At 47.3% G+C, this 15150-nt stretch overlaps 5 protein-coding genes across 5 annotated transcripts; 3 read left to right on the top strand and 2 right to left on the bottom strand.

Moving 5' to 3' along the window:
• Positions 1 to 116: 116 nt before the first annotated feature.
• On the top strand, positions 117 to 2906 carry TSTA_014390 (chromatin assembly factor 1 subunit B, putative; the record flags this gene model as incomplete). The annotated part of the gene is made up of 6 exons (XM_002483537.1): positions 117 to 220; positions 290 to 305; positions 364 to 466; positions 514 to 747; positions 796 to 1849; positions 1899 to 2906. The coding sequence occupies 6 exons, from the start codon at positions 117 to 119 to the stop codon at positions 2596 to 2598; spliced, it is 2211 nt and encodes a 736-aa protein (XP_002483582.1). The 3' UTR covers positions 2599 to 2906.
• Positions 2817 to 4019, bottom strand: TSTA_014380 (NADH:flavin oxidoreductase/NADH oxidase family protein; the record flags this gene model as incomplete). Its single annotated transcript, XM_002483536.1, has 2 exons — positions 2817 to 2844; positions 2905 to 4019. The coding sequence occupies 2 exons, from the start codon at positions 4017 to 4019 to the stop codon at positions 2817 to 2819; spliced, it is 1143 nt and encodes a 380-aa protein (XP_002483581.1).
• A 546-nt stretch (positions 4020 to 4565) lies between these two features.
• TSTA_014370 (alpha,alpha-trehalose phosphate synthase subunit, putative) lies at positions 4566 to 7609 on the bottom strand (the record flags this gene model as incomplete). The annotated part of the gene is made up of 3 exons (XM_002483535.1): positions 4566 to 6182; positions 6231 to 7533; positions 7587 to 7609. The coding sequence occupies 3 exons, from the start codon at positions 7607 to 7609 to the stop codon at positions 4830 to 4832; spliced, it is 2679 nt and encodes an 892-aa protein (XP_002483580.1). The 3' UTR covers positions 4566 to 4829.
• Positions 7610 to 8210: 601 nt separating this feature from the next.
• Positions 8211 to 10258, top strand: TSTA_014360 (alpha,alpha-trehalose-phosphate synthase subunit, putative). The gene is made up of 5 exons (XM_002483534.1): positions 8211 to 8692; positions 8752 to 9127; positions 9181 to 9551; positions 9620 to 9959; positions 10014 to 10258. The coding sequence occupies exons 1-5, from the start codon at positions 8383 to 8385 to the stop codon at positions 10069 to 10071; spliced, it is 1455 nt and encodes a 484-aa protein (XP_002483579.1). The 5' UTR covers positions 8211 to 8382; the 3' UTR covers positions 10072 to 10258.
• Positions 10259 to 11989: 1731 nt separating this feature from the next.
• Positions 11990 to 14251, top strand: TSTA_014350 (peptidase (PNG1), putative). The gene is made up of 3 exons (XM_002483533.1): positions 11990 to 12640; positions 12688 to 13082; positions 13132 to 14251. The coding sequence occupies exons 1-3, from the start codon at positions 12159 to 12161 to the stop codon at positions 13551 to 13553; spliced, it is 1299 nt and encodes a 432-aa protein (XP_002483578.1). The 5' UTR covers positions 11990 to 12158; the 3' UTR covers positions 13554 to 14251.
• Positions 14252 to 15150: the final 899 nt, after the last annotated feature.

Genomic DNA, 15150 nt, shown 5'->3' with positions numbered 1-15150 from the left:
TCAACACCGATATTCTCGACACATCACATTCACTCGAATCTACACCAATTGAATCGCAGTTTATTGGGCTACTTCAAGCAGTGCTCTGCGGAGCACTGTACCTGACTTGCTCAATCATGAAAGCTACACCGTTGTTGATCGCCTGGCACAACGGCAACGCTCCTGTCTATTCTGTACATTTTGATCCTCATGTCAAAGGTCGATTTGCAACTGCTGGAAAGTGAGTTTTATTTATGAATTTCTACTGTAAACTTTTTTTTCGTGTTACTGACTATCGCCCCGCTTGTAGTGATAACAATGTCCGAGTACGTCGTACCTTTACTTCCTTAATCGTCCCCGCATCATTCTAACCTCGATATTTAGACTTGGAAACTGGAGTGTAATGGAGAGGAACGAAAAGTCACATATTTGAGCACGTTGGTGAAACATACCCAGGCTGTAAACGTGGTTCGATTCTCGCCAAAAGGTGAATCTTCATACCTTCCATAGAGACGCAAATACTGATGGAAACAGGTGAAATGCTTGCGTCAGCAGGAGATGATGGAAATGTCCTGTTATGGGTGCCGTCTGAATTATCCATGGCGCCGCTGGGAGAAGATCATTCGGATGATAAGGAGACCTGGAGAGTGAAGCATATGTGTCGGTCGTCGGGAGCTGAAATCTATGATTTGGCTTGGTCACCGGATGGTGTTTTCATAATTACCGGTAGCATGGACAATGTTACTCGGATCTACAATGCTCAAACAGGTCGGTCGAGCTTATGCCGTTTTCTGGTGTCAGCGCTGACAACACTAGGACAAATGGTTCGACAGATCGCAGAACATTCACACTATGTCCAGGGTGTAGCCTGGGACCCCCTCAACGAGTTTGTTGCGACGCAGTCGTCAGACAGATCCGTACACATCTACAGTCTCAAAACGAAAGATGGCCAATTCTCTTTGACCACACACGGAAAGTTTTCAAAGATGGATCTTCCTGCACGCCGAATTCCTGCAAGCAGCCCTGCTCCCACAGATACCAAGACTCAATCCGTTGTCGGTGGATTGTCGATTGCCTCACCAGCACCATCCACGCCGGGAACTCCTAAAACAATGACCCTGCCGATGGATCCACCTCCAGTGTCTCATAGTCGACGCTCCTCGTTCGGGTCTTCTCCTTCGATTCGTCGGTCAGCTTCGCCGGCTCCATCACTACCGTTACCTGCTGTCAAGCCGATGGAAGTTTCGTCACCAAGCTTGTTTGGAGGCTTGGGTGTCAGAAATGCAAATTTATATGCAAATGAGTCTTTTACGTCTTTCTTTCGTCGATTGACGTTTACTCCAGACGGCAGTTTGTTATTTACTCCAGCGGGTCAATTCAAGACGACGCAAGGATCTACAAGTGATTCAATGAAAGCGAGTGAAGAAATTATCAACACAGTCTATATCTATACAAGAGCAGGGTTCAACAAACCACCCATTGCGCACTTGCCTGGCCACAAGAAACCGTCCGTTGCAGTGAGATGCTCCCCGATATATTACACACTCCGACAAGGATCCCGACCTACGAATCACATTACGCTTGATACGTCTTCTGGTGATGACAGCTTCCCAGCATTACCGGATCCTGTTGTGAGTGCAAATATTACGAGTCATCCGTCCATGGAACCACCGCCACCTTCTAGCGATCAGACGAAACCGTCTCCGAAGACTGAGAATGATTCTGCTTCTAGCTCTGCGTTTGCTCTACCTTATCGCCTTGTCTATGCGGTAGCCACGCAGGATGCTGTATTCATATACGATACGCAACAACAGACACCACTATGTGTTGTGAACAACCTTCACTTTGCGACGTTCACAGATTTAAGCTGGTTAGTCTGAAATTCGGTTACAGTTTTGATCCTTGCTAATCTATATTAGGTCGTCCGACGGATTGACGCTGATTATGAGTTCATCTGATGGATTCTGCTCGACTCTTTCATTCGCTTCAGGAGAATTAGGACAGCCCTATACGCCTCCTGTTCCTTCATCGAACTCGACGGCACATCACCACACTCTATCTGCAAGTTCCTCATCGAACAACACACCTTTACCCACACCCACACATGCTCCATCGCCTTCGTTGACAAAACAAAGTCCGGCGCCGGCTAGTTCAGGACCAAATGGTGCGGGTCGCGCTAGCAGTCCTGCGCGATCATCATCGGCTTCTTCAATCCAGACACTCCATGCATCTCAATCAGGCAACGTCATCAATAACCCAACGCCTACTCTCGGCACTGTACCACCTTTGACTGCTACCAATTCACTTCCTCTAACCACCCCGCCTCAAACCCCATTACCGGGGATCTCACATAGCGCTACAAGCTCGTTTAGTAGTACTGTTCTGGGCAAGCGGGATATAGGTGCGGCCAGCGAATCCGAAAGGGAAGAGCCCAGGCGAGATGGCAAACAGGCTTCCGAGACTGAAAAGCCAGCGAAAAAGCGACGGATTGCGCCTACTTTGGTATCAAAGGATTCTGCAAGCTTCGCTAGTGACGTTGAAAGCAAGCCGGTGCCGCCTCAGGCTTCTGACAAGGTTGAACCGCAACCTACCGAAGATGCTGAGCAGGTTGATCAATGAGCAGCGGAAGCAGCTCAATAAAATGATTTATGTGCATAACTGTCTTGTTACGAAGCATGATGGATGGAGTTTGGTGTTCGTTTACTGGGGGCTCTACTGAGAGATTGGTTGCTTTATGCTGTGCCACCACAGCACACCTGCGTAGGGTTTAGTCTCGAGATATATGTATGAATAGAATTGATTTATGATGCAATACAAATGTCACAGTACAATCAAGTCTATATATATTCAACAATGCACGCTAACCTTGATGAATGAAACATTGAACGGCAACTTGAAACCGATTAAGCCTTGACCTCCACAAACCTCTCACTAAACGGATAATCAACATACCCCTTCGGATCCTTGAACAGATAGAACGTATCCCTATTATACGGCGCCAACTCAATACCTTCCTTGATCCTAAACGGCAAATCCGGGTTGGAAATAAAAGGTCTCCCAAACGCAATAACGACCTGATGATCCTTGTATCTGGTCTCAACCGCTTCTTTCGCTGAGTGAGCCTTGTATCCTCCCGCAAGGACAAGCGGGGACGCATCTCGATACGCATCGAGGAAGAATTGTAATGATCCCTGGGGTTGTTCGACGTCCGCATTCCCGCTAACCCTGGACTCAACGAGGTGGACATACGCAAGTTTGAACTTGGCGACTTCCTGCGCGAGATATGTGAACGTCTCGTCGCGGTCGGAATCAGTCATATTCATATCATTATAAGTACTATACGGACTGAATCTGATCGCCGTACGATCCGCACCCACAGCCTCGGAGACAGCCTTGACAATCTCGAGAGCGAACCGGGCTCGATTCTCGGCACTCCCACCCCATCGATCCGTGCGATGGTTGACGATATTCTGGATGAATTGATCAATCAAATACCCATTTGCACCGTGGATCTCAACACCATCGAACCCAGCACGCTCAACCGCGTTTTTGGCGGCGGTGGCATAGTCACGGATATATTGTTGAATTTCTTCCTCGGTAAGTGCGCGTGGTGTATCATGGACTCTTTCCTCGTTCACCAACAACGTAGAACTACTACTCACAACCTCAAACTTCTCACCACCTGGTTGAGCCCTAAGTGCCACTGGGTCAGCGGCACGGCCCAATGCCCATAGTTGCAGGTAAATATATGACCCCTTGGCGTGAATAGCGTCGACGATTTCTTTCCATGCTTTGATTTGTGCCTCGGACCAGATGCCGGGTGCGTTGGTGTAGGCGCCTGCTTGAGGGGTGATTAGGGTTGCTTCTGAGATGAGGAGGGTACCCGGTGTGGAGGCGCGTTGGGTGTAGTATTCTTTCACTAGGGAAACGATGGGGGTGTGCGTGTTGTCTTCGACTCGGTAGCGGGATAGGGGGGCTAGGGCTATGCGGTGGGAGAGTTGGAGACGGCCGACTTGGAGGGGGGTGAAGAGGGTGGGCATTTTGCTGTCTGTCTTCGATCTTTTGAAAGACCTTGGGATAGTTTCAAGATGGGCTGGCTTGTGGGTTGGTGATTGATGTGATGCTATGTGAAGGCTACATCGAGAGAATATTGCGAGTATTTATATCAATAGATCTACGTACAACTAACTCATGAAATACAATCCAGAATAGGAAAACATCAAAATCATCCCATGGATGAATCCATTGAATGATTAATAATATCACCGGAGACTTAGCCCTAACTGTGTCACGGATGGAATGTCTGAATCACCAGGCTAGTAATACACAGGACTCGAACGAATACCAAACTCGGCACAAAATCTCTCCATTACACAGTTCCTGATTACAGAAATATTTTGATATTACCAAGCAAAAAGAATTAACGTGCCAGAAAGTTTCTGGGAAATTAGGTGCCTTGCTGCCTTGGAAGTTGGAAGAAATTGTTGATGACAAACCCCCTTTTTTCTGACTCTTCGCACGGAAGACGTATATGCAAATAGGGAGCGCAGCAGCTGTGGTATGATTCCGTCTTGGCTAACTTAATAATCATATACATCATTGGATTCATACTAATCAAATAAATCAAAATGTCAACTATGAAACTGCCTAGGTATGTGATTAGTATGCGGTGTAAATCTCTGCATGTTCCAAGATCATGACGTTTCGAAAGGATAGTTAGTTTTAACCTTGGAACAGAAGTGGTACTGCATCTAGAATACATGATTAGTCGATTCTATCAACTACCTGCATATCGTGTATGTGTATGTGTATCGTTTATCATTGCTCATTGCTCATGTCAAAGTCATAAATCACTGAGAAATCAATCCCGCCAACCCATTCATCAATGTCTCATTATCATACAAAACCGTTGCCGCCGCCGAAACCGCCTGTGTACCTCCCGTCGTGACACTAATGACATTCTCAACCCGTCCTTCGCGCTCAAGTTGATTCGCCCATCTGAATAGAGTTTCGCTGCCGCGAGTATTACCCGCAATGAATAAGAAATCCGGCGAGTCGTGGTCTGGATTATTACTGAGTCGTTCCAGAGCCAATTCCGCTGTGGTCGCTTTTGTCACGTTCGTAGGCTCAACAGTCACCGCGCCGTCTGAGAGGACGGCTCGGATAGGGACATTTCCGCGCGAACCGTTGATCTGATCGCTCAATTCGGCTGCTTGGCGAATGGCGAGCTCCTTGTCGACGGCAGCTTTGTAGTTGAAGGTTAGTGAAAAGCGTCGTTCCTCGAGTGATGTGCCTTCTGTGCGTTCTTGAAAGTATTCCATCACCCGTTGGATACCTCGGCGCCAGTCGCGAGTGTCGCTCTCATCGAGTAGTTGTTGCCATTCGGATTGTCCAGGTTCCCGCAAGAACGCGCCGTTTTCGGCAATGAGTCCAATGTTCGGGGACTCACCCATAGACAATTCGAGTTGTTTTGGTGTTTGTGAACTGGTAATGTATACCACGTTCTTCGGATCAGCTGCCAATGCTGAGAGGATCTCGTGATTCGAACTGACGGCAACTTCCTCCTTTTCTTTGAGCGACGGGAATATAGCTTGGTCTCCAAGGATAAAGACGTGACTCTTTGATTTGTTGTATTTTTCTCGTACCGACTCCAAGGAAAGGGATGAAATGGTATGCAGCTCCCGCGATGAATGCATCTCATACACCTGACGAAGCGCTTTGAGATATGTATCACACCACATCGAGGCAGTATGTTTTGCCATCCGGTCCGCTAGGAAACGCCAATTCTTCTCTTTCTCTTCAGCCGGCATAGTTAAAGCGCGGTTAATGGCGTCTGCACATTGCACATAATCCCATGGGTTGACAAGCAACTCGTACCCGCTCCAGATAGAGGCGCTGCCCGTAAATTCACTCAAAATAAGGGACCCATACTTTTGAGACGCATCTAAAGCCCCGTCTTGACAGACAATAAAGTCGTGTCCGGCAAGGTTCATCCCTTCACGAAGACTGGTAATCATGAAAATCTCGGCAACAGACATCAAGGCAAGGAACTGCGCGAATGAAATGTCTTGCTTAAGCAGAACCAGTGGTTGATGGGTCAACGTCGAGTACTTGGAGTTGATTCTCATCGCAATCTTGCTTATTTGTGTCTCGAGATCTGTCAAATCCGGTGCAGATGACGATGCAACTTGAACCAGCACAACCTATTCAAGTTAGCCTTAATCCGTTGTCAAGGGGAGAAAAGACCGTACGTTATCTCGCCATTCTGGGTATCTTTTCAAGAACTTTTCATAAGAAAGAAGCTTCTGTTTGACGCCACCAGCAGCGTCCAACCTATCTCTTGCGACAATCAAATGCTTGCCTTCGTACCGCTCGCGGATCTTCGACACCCACTCCTTGACCTCTGGCAAATGTCTTTGTTCATTCATGAGATCCAAGTCAATGCCCATTGGAATAGCCTTGACGGGCAGTAACCGGTCTGGTAGATGAACGCTATCGGCAGACACCTCCAATCGCAAGATTCGACTGCATGTATGCACGAAGTGATAGACATATTCTGCAGTCTGCAAACCAATGATATTCGCTCCAAGGAGTCCCTCCAGCAACGTCTTTCTCGTAGCCAGGCACCGAAAGATTTCCGATGATGGGAATGCAGTGTGCATGAAGAATCCAATCTCAGCATTGGGAAGCCTGTCCCTCAGCATCCGAGGAAGTAGCATGAGATGATAATCATGGATCCAAATGCGGTCACCCGGTTTCCACTGAGCAGCAATTGTTTCTGCGAATGTCTCGTTGAGTTTAACGTATTGTTTCCATGAATGATCATCGTACTCTTTGTGGCGAGGACTTTCTTGCATCTGGTAGTGGAATGCTGGATAGAGAACATTCCGACAAAAGTGGAAGTAATGTCCTTCAAACTCACTGTCTCCTACAAATACTGCAAGAGATTCAAACTCCTCTTTCAACTTCGAAGCAATGTTGTTGCGCGTGTGTTCCTGTAGCGAGTCTGTCGGCATACCCAGCGTACCCACCCAAACCTTTTTATCCACGATGCCAGCTTTGGCGGCTGCATCAATCGCGTTGCGAAGGCCTCCATTTCCCTGCACGGCCGACTTTACGACCCAATCGACGTCAGACAGCAACACCCGCGGTGAAGATGGTTCTTCCGAGTCAGTATCGTCAGCCTTTCGATGATCTACCGGACCATCGACAGCACCAGGACGGCTGAGAATTGAAGAATCTGGTGTTTTTGCTGCCTTTGACATGGGCTGATTGAATTTTCGACTAGAGCCCCATGACTCCACTGGGTTCTCGGTGGGTGCTGGGCCATTAGGGCCATCTGATGCTGACTGCGGCGCGTAGAATGGTTTGAAGATTTTTTCGTGCTCTGTTGTTGCCCCAGGAGTCATGGAAAGCACTTTTGGCAGCGTCTCCTGATGCAGCTCTGCTAACCGTCCTTCCACCTCGCTGGCGGGAAGAGGATTAGAGCCATCGAAGTCACTTTGGCCCAGCCGAACACCGGCGGCCTCAAAGTCTATGGTGTATGGCAGGAAACTAAACGTATTAGCTTGCCATATCCACTTCTTGGGTATGCTCAGACCACTTACAGAGAAGCTACGTAGAGAGTCATGGGTGCAATGGACTCTTGCTACCGTCAACGACTAGATTTGATGTTCCACGATATCAAAGGGTAATAGGCACAATGTCATGCAAATGTTTAGAAAAAAAATCATATGATTGATAACGCGTAGTGAATTCGTGACAGCTGATAACCACCAGGATTGTGTCGAGCGATTTTTACAGGTAGTTCGGTGTTTGGGAAAGTCGCATCGTCACGTCCTTTGGGAGATGGATATTATCCGAGCATTGACAATATAGCTGCAGGCCGAGAAAAGTATAGAATGTTCTGAAGCTTTCGGCGCGAGTCGTGATGGATGGAAATGGAAAGTTGAAGGAGTTCGGCGGGGAGCCCCTTCCGCAGCCAATCAGAACCAACATACCAAAATCAAGGAAAAGAACCCAAGCCTGAAATTTAAGGCTGGAACATGACAGAAAGCGATGCAAACATTTAGCCCGGTCTAGACTGTGCAATTCGATTCTGTTCTGCTTTGTTCTGAGCTCCAGCTGATACTTGCTGATTGGCTGCCTGGAAATTATGGCAGAAACTGGGAGACCGCTAATTAAACGACGCTGCTCCCCGCCAACGAGAAGCTCGCGTTGGCTTGGTTCCTGGGCACAATGACATAACGCGATATCTGACATCAGTTGTTGGTTTCCATTTACCCAGGACTCGGAGTTTGTTTCTCTTCTACACTCATACATACACATTTTCTTTGACAGTTTGATTAAGCCGGCAGTGTCAGCCAACGAAGGAGAAATAAGACTGGTTTGATAGAATATCAAATGTCGCCTGCTCCTGCAGTAGCCGCGCCGCCTGAAAGCGGGCGCCTGCTTCTCGTGTCAAATCGACTTCCCATCACCATTCGACGTTCAGAGGGCGGCAAATATGAATTCTCCATGTCATCTGGAGGTCTGGTGACTGGCTTAAGCGGCCTGGCAAAAACTACCACATTCCAATGGTACGGCTGGCCTGGTCTGGAGGTACCGGAGGACGAGATTGAAACAGTCAAATCGAAACTGAAGGAGGAATACGGCGCAACGCCAGTATTTATCGACGACCAGCTTGCAGACCGCCATTACAACGGATTTTCAAGTGCGTTTATCAATCAGCCCTCGAATGAGTTGAATATCGACTAACCTCAAAAACGACAGACTCGATTCTATGGCCTTTGCTCCACTATCATCCCGGAGAGATAGTCTTTGACGAATCTGCGTGGGTAGCGTATAAAGAGGCCAATGCACTCTTTGCGCAGACCATTGCAGACGAAGCCAAGGACGGTGACATGATCTGGGTACACGATTACCATCTCATGCTTTTGCCTCAACTGTTGCGGGAGCGTTTACGAGCTCAGGGGAAGAAGAATATCAAAATTGGCTTCTTCTTGCATACCCCGTTCCCAAGCAGCGAAATATACCGAGTTTTGCCTGTTCGGGCAGACCTCCTCAAGGGAGTTCTATACTGTGACCTTATCGGATTCCACACCTTTGATTACGCGCGTCACTTTTTGAGCAGCTGCACCCATATCTTGTATGTACCGTCAGGTCTTATCCGGATGGAGTCTTTTGCTAATGACATGACAGAAATCTCAGCACCACTCCAGGCAGCGTCCGCTTCGAAAACCGATCTGTATCAGTAGGCGCCTTCCCGATCGGCATAGACCCGGAGAAGTTCCTCGATGGGTTGAAGAATCCTAAAGTGCAGAATCGGATTGCCAGTCTCGAATCGAAATTCCAAGGCATGAAGCTGATGGTCAGTGTTGACCGTTTGGATTATATTAAGGGCATACCCCAAAAGCTGCATGCTTTGGAAGTGTTCCTTTCTAATCATCCGGAATGGGTGGGCAAAGTCGTGTTGGTGCAGGTGGCTGTTCCCAGTCGGCAAGATGTGGAAGAGTATCAGAACCTGCGGGCTGTAGTAAACGAGTTGGTTGGACGAATCAACGGCAGGTTTGGTAGGTCTCCCCTAATGCGAGAGAGACATGCGAAATGAGAGAATGAGAGAGTATCTGACAGTGAACAGGTACCGTGGACTACATGCCCATTCACTTTATGCACAAATCCGTCAACTTCGAAGAACTCCTCGCCCTTTACGCCGTCTCCGACGCATGTGTCGTATCTTCCACGCGCGACGGCATGAACCTGGTGTCGTTTGAGTACATCGCAAGTCAACAAAAAAGACAAGGAGTTCTAATTCTTTCCGAGTTCGCCGGTGCTGCTCAGAGTTTGAACGGAAGTCTGGTGGTCAATCCATGGAATACAGAGGATTTGGCCAAGGCATATCATCAGGCCGTATCCATGGAACCGGAACAACGAGCCGCGAAGTATCAGAAGTTGTGGAAGTATATCTCCAAATATACAAGGTTCCCATCCCCCTTATATTCCTTCAGCTTGTGCCTATAACTAACTGTATATAGTGCGTTCTGGGGTCAGTCCTTTGTCGCCGAACTGTCCCGTTGCACGGCTCATGAGTAGTCGACCACAATAGATGTCATCGCTCGGTAAGAAATGACGGGAAGGAGTTTCAAGAAAGCATTGCCTTTTTCTTTTAGCGAAACAATTATTTTAAGTCCATGATCATGGACGAATGTTTACGAAGAGATGTAGCCGAATGATTTGTCTTTTCTTTTTACACTTGTTTTCCATCATCAAATACATTCAGCAGATATCCGATTTTGTTGCGATAATGGAACGATGATTATTCCTGCTTAGCTACTTATATAAGCATTAGATTAGCGAATCAGCTTGCTGCTTAATTGTATATCCTTCAAATATGATTGGTCTGTAAGCAGTGCAATAGACCATGTAACCGAGATAAAGTCTCTAACCAGTTTAGGAAGATGACTAATTGCCAAGACTTTTGATCTCCATGTCTTTCCGCTCAGCTTGCGTGTCTCCGCCACTAGAATCTTTCATGTTCATGCCCATGTCCATGTCTATGGTGTGCACATGATTGTTTTGAACTTCGATACGTTGAGGAATTGGGAATAACTTCATGATGACCATCTCTCCGGTGTTGCCTCTCTGACCTTTTGAGTACTACGTAGGACGTGTACGAACTCCAAGTTCTGATACAGACAGAGTACGAACAACGGATTGTGACACGACTCTTATCTTGTGACCTACGCCTACTTACATACTTCGGACTGACCGTTTACGTAGAAGGCAACGTACCCACGACTAGTAATCGCACATACACAGTACGTTGTCAAAGAAATGAGCCGGTAGACGTGTCGCGCATCCCGCTTGCAGATGGCGTCAGGGGATTATTAATGTGCTTACTTCTGCGAACTGCCGTACATGCATGCTTGTCATTGGCAGTGCAAGATAGCTGCGCACATCGACGGCATTCTACCGCTTCGATATGGTGAGGCCAGATCCTACTATCCAAGCGGCAGAACATCCCCAGTCCCCTATTTCTTTGCGTAATCCGCATACAGGAAACAGGCAAAGTGTTATCTGATGAACTACTCATGACATTTCCAAGACAAGTCACAGTATGTGTCAGATTGACAGATCTCTATGTATCGAGCCTGAGTTCGTAGGGCATACGCGGCCTACCCGAATCTGATTGGCCAGGACGACTCCATGGAGTCCATGCTGACGACGCTTCCACCAGCCAGCTTGCGTGTTCATCTGACCGTTTCCCCCTTCCGCTTGTCTTTTTTCTCTTTTTACTTTCTCTTGAGCTGGTGTTCTGATTCTAGAGAGGAATAAGGAATTTTATATGACCAGTCCGACTGTTTACCAAGACTCGCGCTGCATCGTCATTCTTCTCAGGGTCTGGATCGTTCCGATGCCAAGACTCTGTCCGATTTGCATTGGGGCTTGGCACTTCAGCCCTCATTACCTAACACACCGCTTAGGTAAGACAGATTGGCAGTCGATTCATATGCCAGGGGATATGTTGTATATTAATACGAGCTTCTTGAATTCAAACCATAGTCTTAATCAAGCTATATAAACTCTTTCCGTATGGTTTTAAGGCAGTATCTAAAATTAGGCTGAGCCTGACGATCTTGGCGCACCCCCAAACCGGAATAGCGTCGAACGTCGAGGCGTCGTAATGACTCCGACTTCAGCACCCGCACTTTACCGCAAGAAGTTAGCCCCCACCAACTGACCCGTCGCGCGCAGCCAATCCGCGTTGAGGTTTACGTCTGCTTCGTCTTCCTCCGACCATCCGAGTCTTTCTCTCTTCTCTCAGTTCGATGCATTCGTGGTTCCTTTTTTTCCCTTTTTCTACTTCCATCTGACCTGTTTTCGACGATAACGACGGCGACGAGGACGAATCGGTGTTGCGCGTTTTGGTCGTCAGCGCTATCTCGCCTGTTCTTTTCCTGCTCATAAGACTGCCGCACCAGTACACTCGCTTCTCAGCTTGCCAGAGTGGCGCCCCATGAGACATCCGTCTCGGTTGTGCACCGTCTTGCTCCTTTGCATCTAAACAATCAGACGACATAGAGAATTACAATAGCATCAACCGAGCCGACAAATTACGGCTGAATTCATAAACGAAAGAGAAGCAGTGGCAGTCTTGAAGACTGCTAGCAACACAAACAATGTCCCACAGATCACAACGACCGACGGGGTCGACACCGGCCAATTTCGATGCAACAGAGCTATCCAAGGAATTCGAGAACTTGATGCGAAATAAACGATTCAATGACTTCCAGCAACAATCGTCACATTCGAAATCACGAACGTCCTCTCCTGCCCCTTCACAATCTACTACTTTGTCTTCAGACTCTTCACAGACAACGACAACAACACAATCGAGGATAAATCGACGATTGCCTATTATGCCCCGCCGTCCGCACGATAGCGCCTCAGTCAAATTTTGCAATTTACTACATGTTTTGTCGGTTACTCCGACCAAGTATGAGAATCCGGGGTTATTGGATGAAGCTTTGACCGTCATTCCACTTGATCGCTTGTATGCAGAGGCAGATGATGAGCATCAAATACATAAAGCTCGATATGCGAGTATGGGGAAGAAACCGCAATGGGGATATCAAGATTTTGTCATACGGTCGCTCTTGAAGTATGTGAGAACTTCTGAACTGCGTTGTGCTCTAACTAATTGATTAGATGGTTCAAAAAGTCATTCTTCACATGGGTCAACAATCCTCAATGTTCCAGATGTCTTATGCCGACAATCGCTCACGGAATGGTTCCTCCCACACCGGACGAGACAGCTCGGGGTGCGACGCGGGTTGAGGGTTATAAGTGTTCGGGATGCGGATCTTTAGAACGATTTCCACGGTATTCTGATGTGTGGCAGTTGCTGCAGACTCGGTGCGGTCGCGGGGGTGAATGGGCCAATTGCTTCACAATGCTTTGCCGAGCTTTGGGTAGTCGGGTGCGTTGGGTGTGGAATTCAGAGGATTATGTCTGGACAGAAGTTTACTCTGAGCACCAACGGAGATGGGTGCATGTCGATGCTTGTGAAGGTGTCTGGGATCAACCCCGGCTATATACAGAAGGTATGTCTGACAGCCATGAACAAGGTCATGGCCAACTAACATCTCCCAGGCTGGAATCGTAAACTCGCATATTGCATTGCATTTTCTATTGATGGCGCAACTGACGTGACACGACGATATGTTCGAAGCTCCTCAAAATACGGTGCGCCACGAACTCGAGTTGCGGAAGACGTACTTTTATGGGCCATCTATGAAATCCGCCGAATGCGACGGGAGAAACTCTCTGAACAAGATCGCAGACGACTGAGGAAAGAAGATGAGAGGGAAGAGCGGGAACTTCGCATGTTTACCACTTCAGCACTTGCGGCGGAGATTACGTCTCTATTCCCAGGCTCGCGACGATCAGCTCGGGGCGATGAACAGAAAACGCCGTTGACCCAAGACGAAGCTGCCGCGCAATGGATTCATGGAAGGCCGCAGAATGAGAGTGAACAGGGTCCAGACTCGCAGCGAGATTTCGATCGTCGGTGATCAACAATTTGTTGGAATTTCTGTTGTCAATCCATCCTGCCTCTCGGCACAGCGCCGAGACCAGAAGATCTGGCGGCGTCGACTATGCTGAGCAGTGCAGATCCCATCTCCTCACAACATCCTCACGGCTTACTGGCGACTCTTAGGACTCAAGCGGTCCTCGTCTTTATCTATCTTTTTTTTTTTTACTTCACTTCTTGTGTATACTTGAAAGCTAAATGCTTCTCACCTTTTTACTTTATCGTCCCCACCTGGACTCTTCTTTCTAACATCTCACTTCTCTCATTTCCTTTTCCCCTTTTTTCCCCAAACAACCATGACAAACCTGCGACTGGACACGTTTCTTTCTTTCTTCTACATTACACTATATCATTTGATGGCGTCTATTTCTTCTCGCAAGGAGTGAGGTTTGGGCTTTATGCTTGGAGTATCGGGTTCTATATCGTACGGATTGCAATCATATTCTCCTTACCCGATTTCCCTAGTTTTTTTTTTGACTTTTTTCTTTGCTATGGACTAGGGAGGGCATGTCATATCATACATCTTAAGAGGTTTTCTATTTTCTGGCATGATTAGGATTGGGATGTCGTTTCTTGCTTATTGAATTGGGGTTTTATGTGAGTTCCATGGCTTTTATGACATATGTCGAGATATACCATTTTCTTTTATTTTTACAGCTCAATTTTTCAGTTTGGATACTAAAAGTATTCTCTGAGACGAAACAACCATCTATATACACAAGCATTCGAGCTATAGCCCTAGGAAAAAGTGCGTATTGTCCTAATAAGTAAATCGTAGGCCCATTCCTGAGATACATATGCCATATCCCCCAATGTTGGAATAGGAAGGCACGTGTCCACCGAACAGACTTCCAAGTTATAGTCGGAAAACATCTTCATCTCACCAACCTGGAAGTGAGAAAACATACAACATCCAGCCTAATTCGATATTCTCTTTCCGGGACTTTGTATAATCCAAGGCCACCAATTGCAACCCGCGCATCACACAGGGCTGAGCTCATACGTTGCGAAAGAATGCAGCCACCCCGCCTTTCCCTGATTTCCTGCACCCCAGATTACATGATAGCAGCAATAACAGATGGAGAAAAGGTCTCCGCAGATATTTTCATCCACAACGAACCCGATTCATATTTGGTGTCAGACTGATCGGCCAATAATTATTCAGTTCTGCTGCTGTCAAAGCGAGTTATGAGTAAACTTAGCCGTCGAGTCTGGACTGTTTTTTGATTGATTATAGGCTGATGATAAGAATTAGCAGACTCTGCGGAAGTGAATGAAGGCTATTCTTCATTGGAAGTTCAGGCTTTTGTGAATAATATTTTTGAGCAGTATGTAATATGCAGGGCAGTCTTATTTAACTGGTCTATAGTGTGTGTTGCTGACGACTGGTCTGTAGACATAGAAACGCTGATGTCAGACTTGCAAGGAGACTTGGGGAACTGAATCTCAGAAATCGTCAAAGGCTGAATGAGCATTCCAGTGTGAACAATCCGGAGAAACCTGCTCAGACGCATGTGAGGGTGTCAGGGTTTAATAGTGTCGTTACATTCGACGAGTCGGATGAGCAAGTCCAAGTT

Source organism: Talaromyces stipitatus, genomic scaffold (genome assembly GCF_000003125.1).
Source record: "Talaromyces stipitatus ATCC 10500 scf_1105507295549 genomic scaffold, whole genome shotgun sequence".
Taxonomy (NCBI): domain Eukaryota; kingdom Fungi; phylum Ascomycota; class Eurotiomycetes; order Eurotiales; family Trichocomaceae; genus Talaromyces; species Talaromyces stipitatus.
This window is presented reverse-complemented; position numbering and strand designations above follow the sequence as displayed.

Excerpts from the sequence above, each read along its gene's own strand:
- TSTA_014350 (XM_002483533.1), top strand. The coding sequence starts at position 12,159 with ATGTCCCACAGATCACAACGACCGACGGGGTCGACACCGGCCAATTTC. Across the intron at positions 12,641-12,687 it reads GTCATACGGTCGCTCTTGAA|ATGGTTCAAAAAGTCATTCT; the intron begins GTATGTGAGAAC and ends CTAATTGATTAG. Across the intron at positions 13,083-13,131 it reads ACCCCGGCTATATACAGAAG|GCTGGAATCGTAAACTCGCA; the intron begins GTATGTCTGACA and ends AACATCTCCCAG.
- TSTA_014360 (XM_002483534.1), top strand. The coding sequence starts at position 8,383 with ATGTCGCCTGCTCCTGCAGTAGCCGCGCCGCCTGAAAGCGGGCGCCTG. Across the intron at positions 8,693-8,751 it reads CCATTACAACGGATTTTCAA|ACTCGATTCTATGGCCTTTG; the intron begins GTGCGTTTATCA and ends CAAAAACGACAG. Across the intron at positions 9,128-9,180 it reads AGCAGCTGCACCCATATCTT|AAATCTCAGCACCACTCCAG; the intron begins GTATGTACCGTC and ends ATGACATGACAG.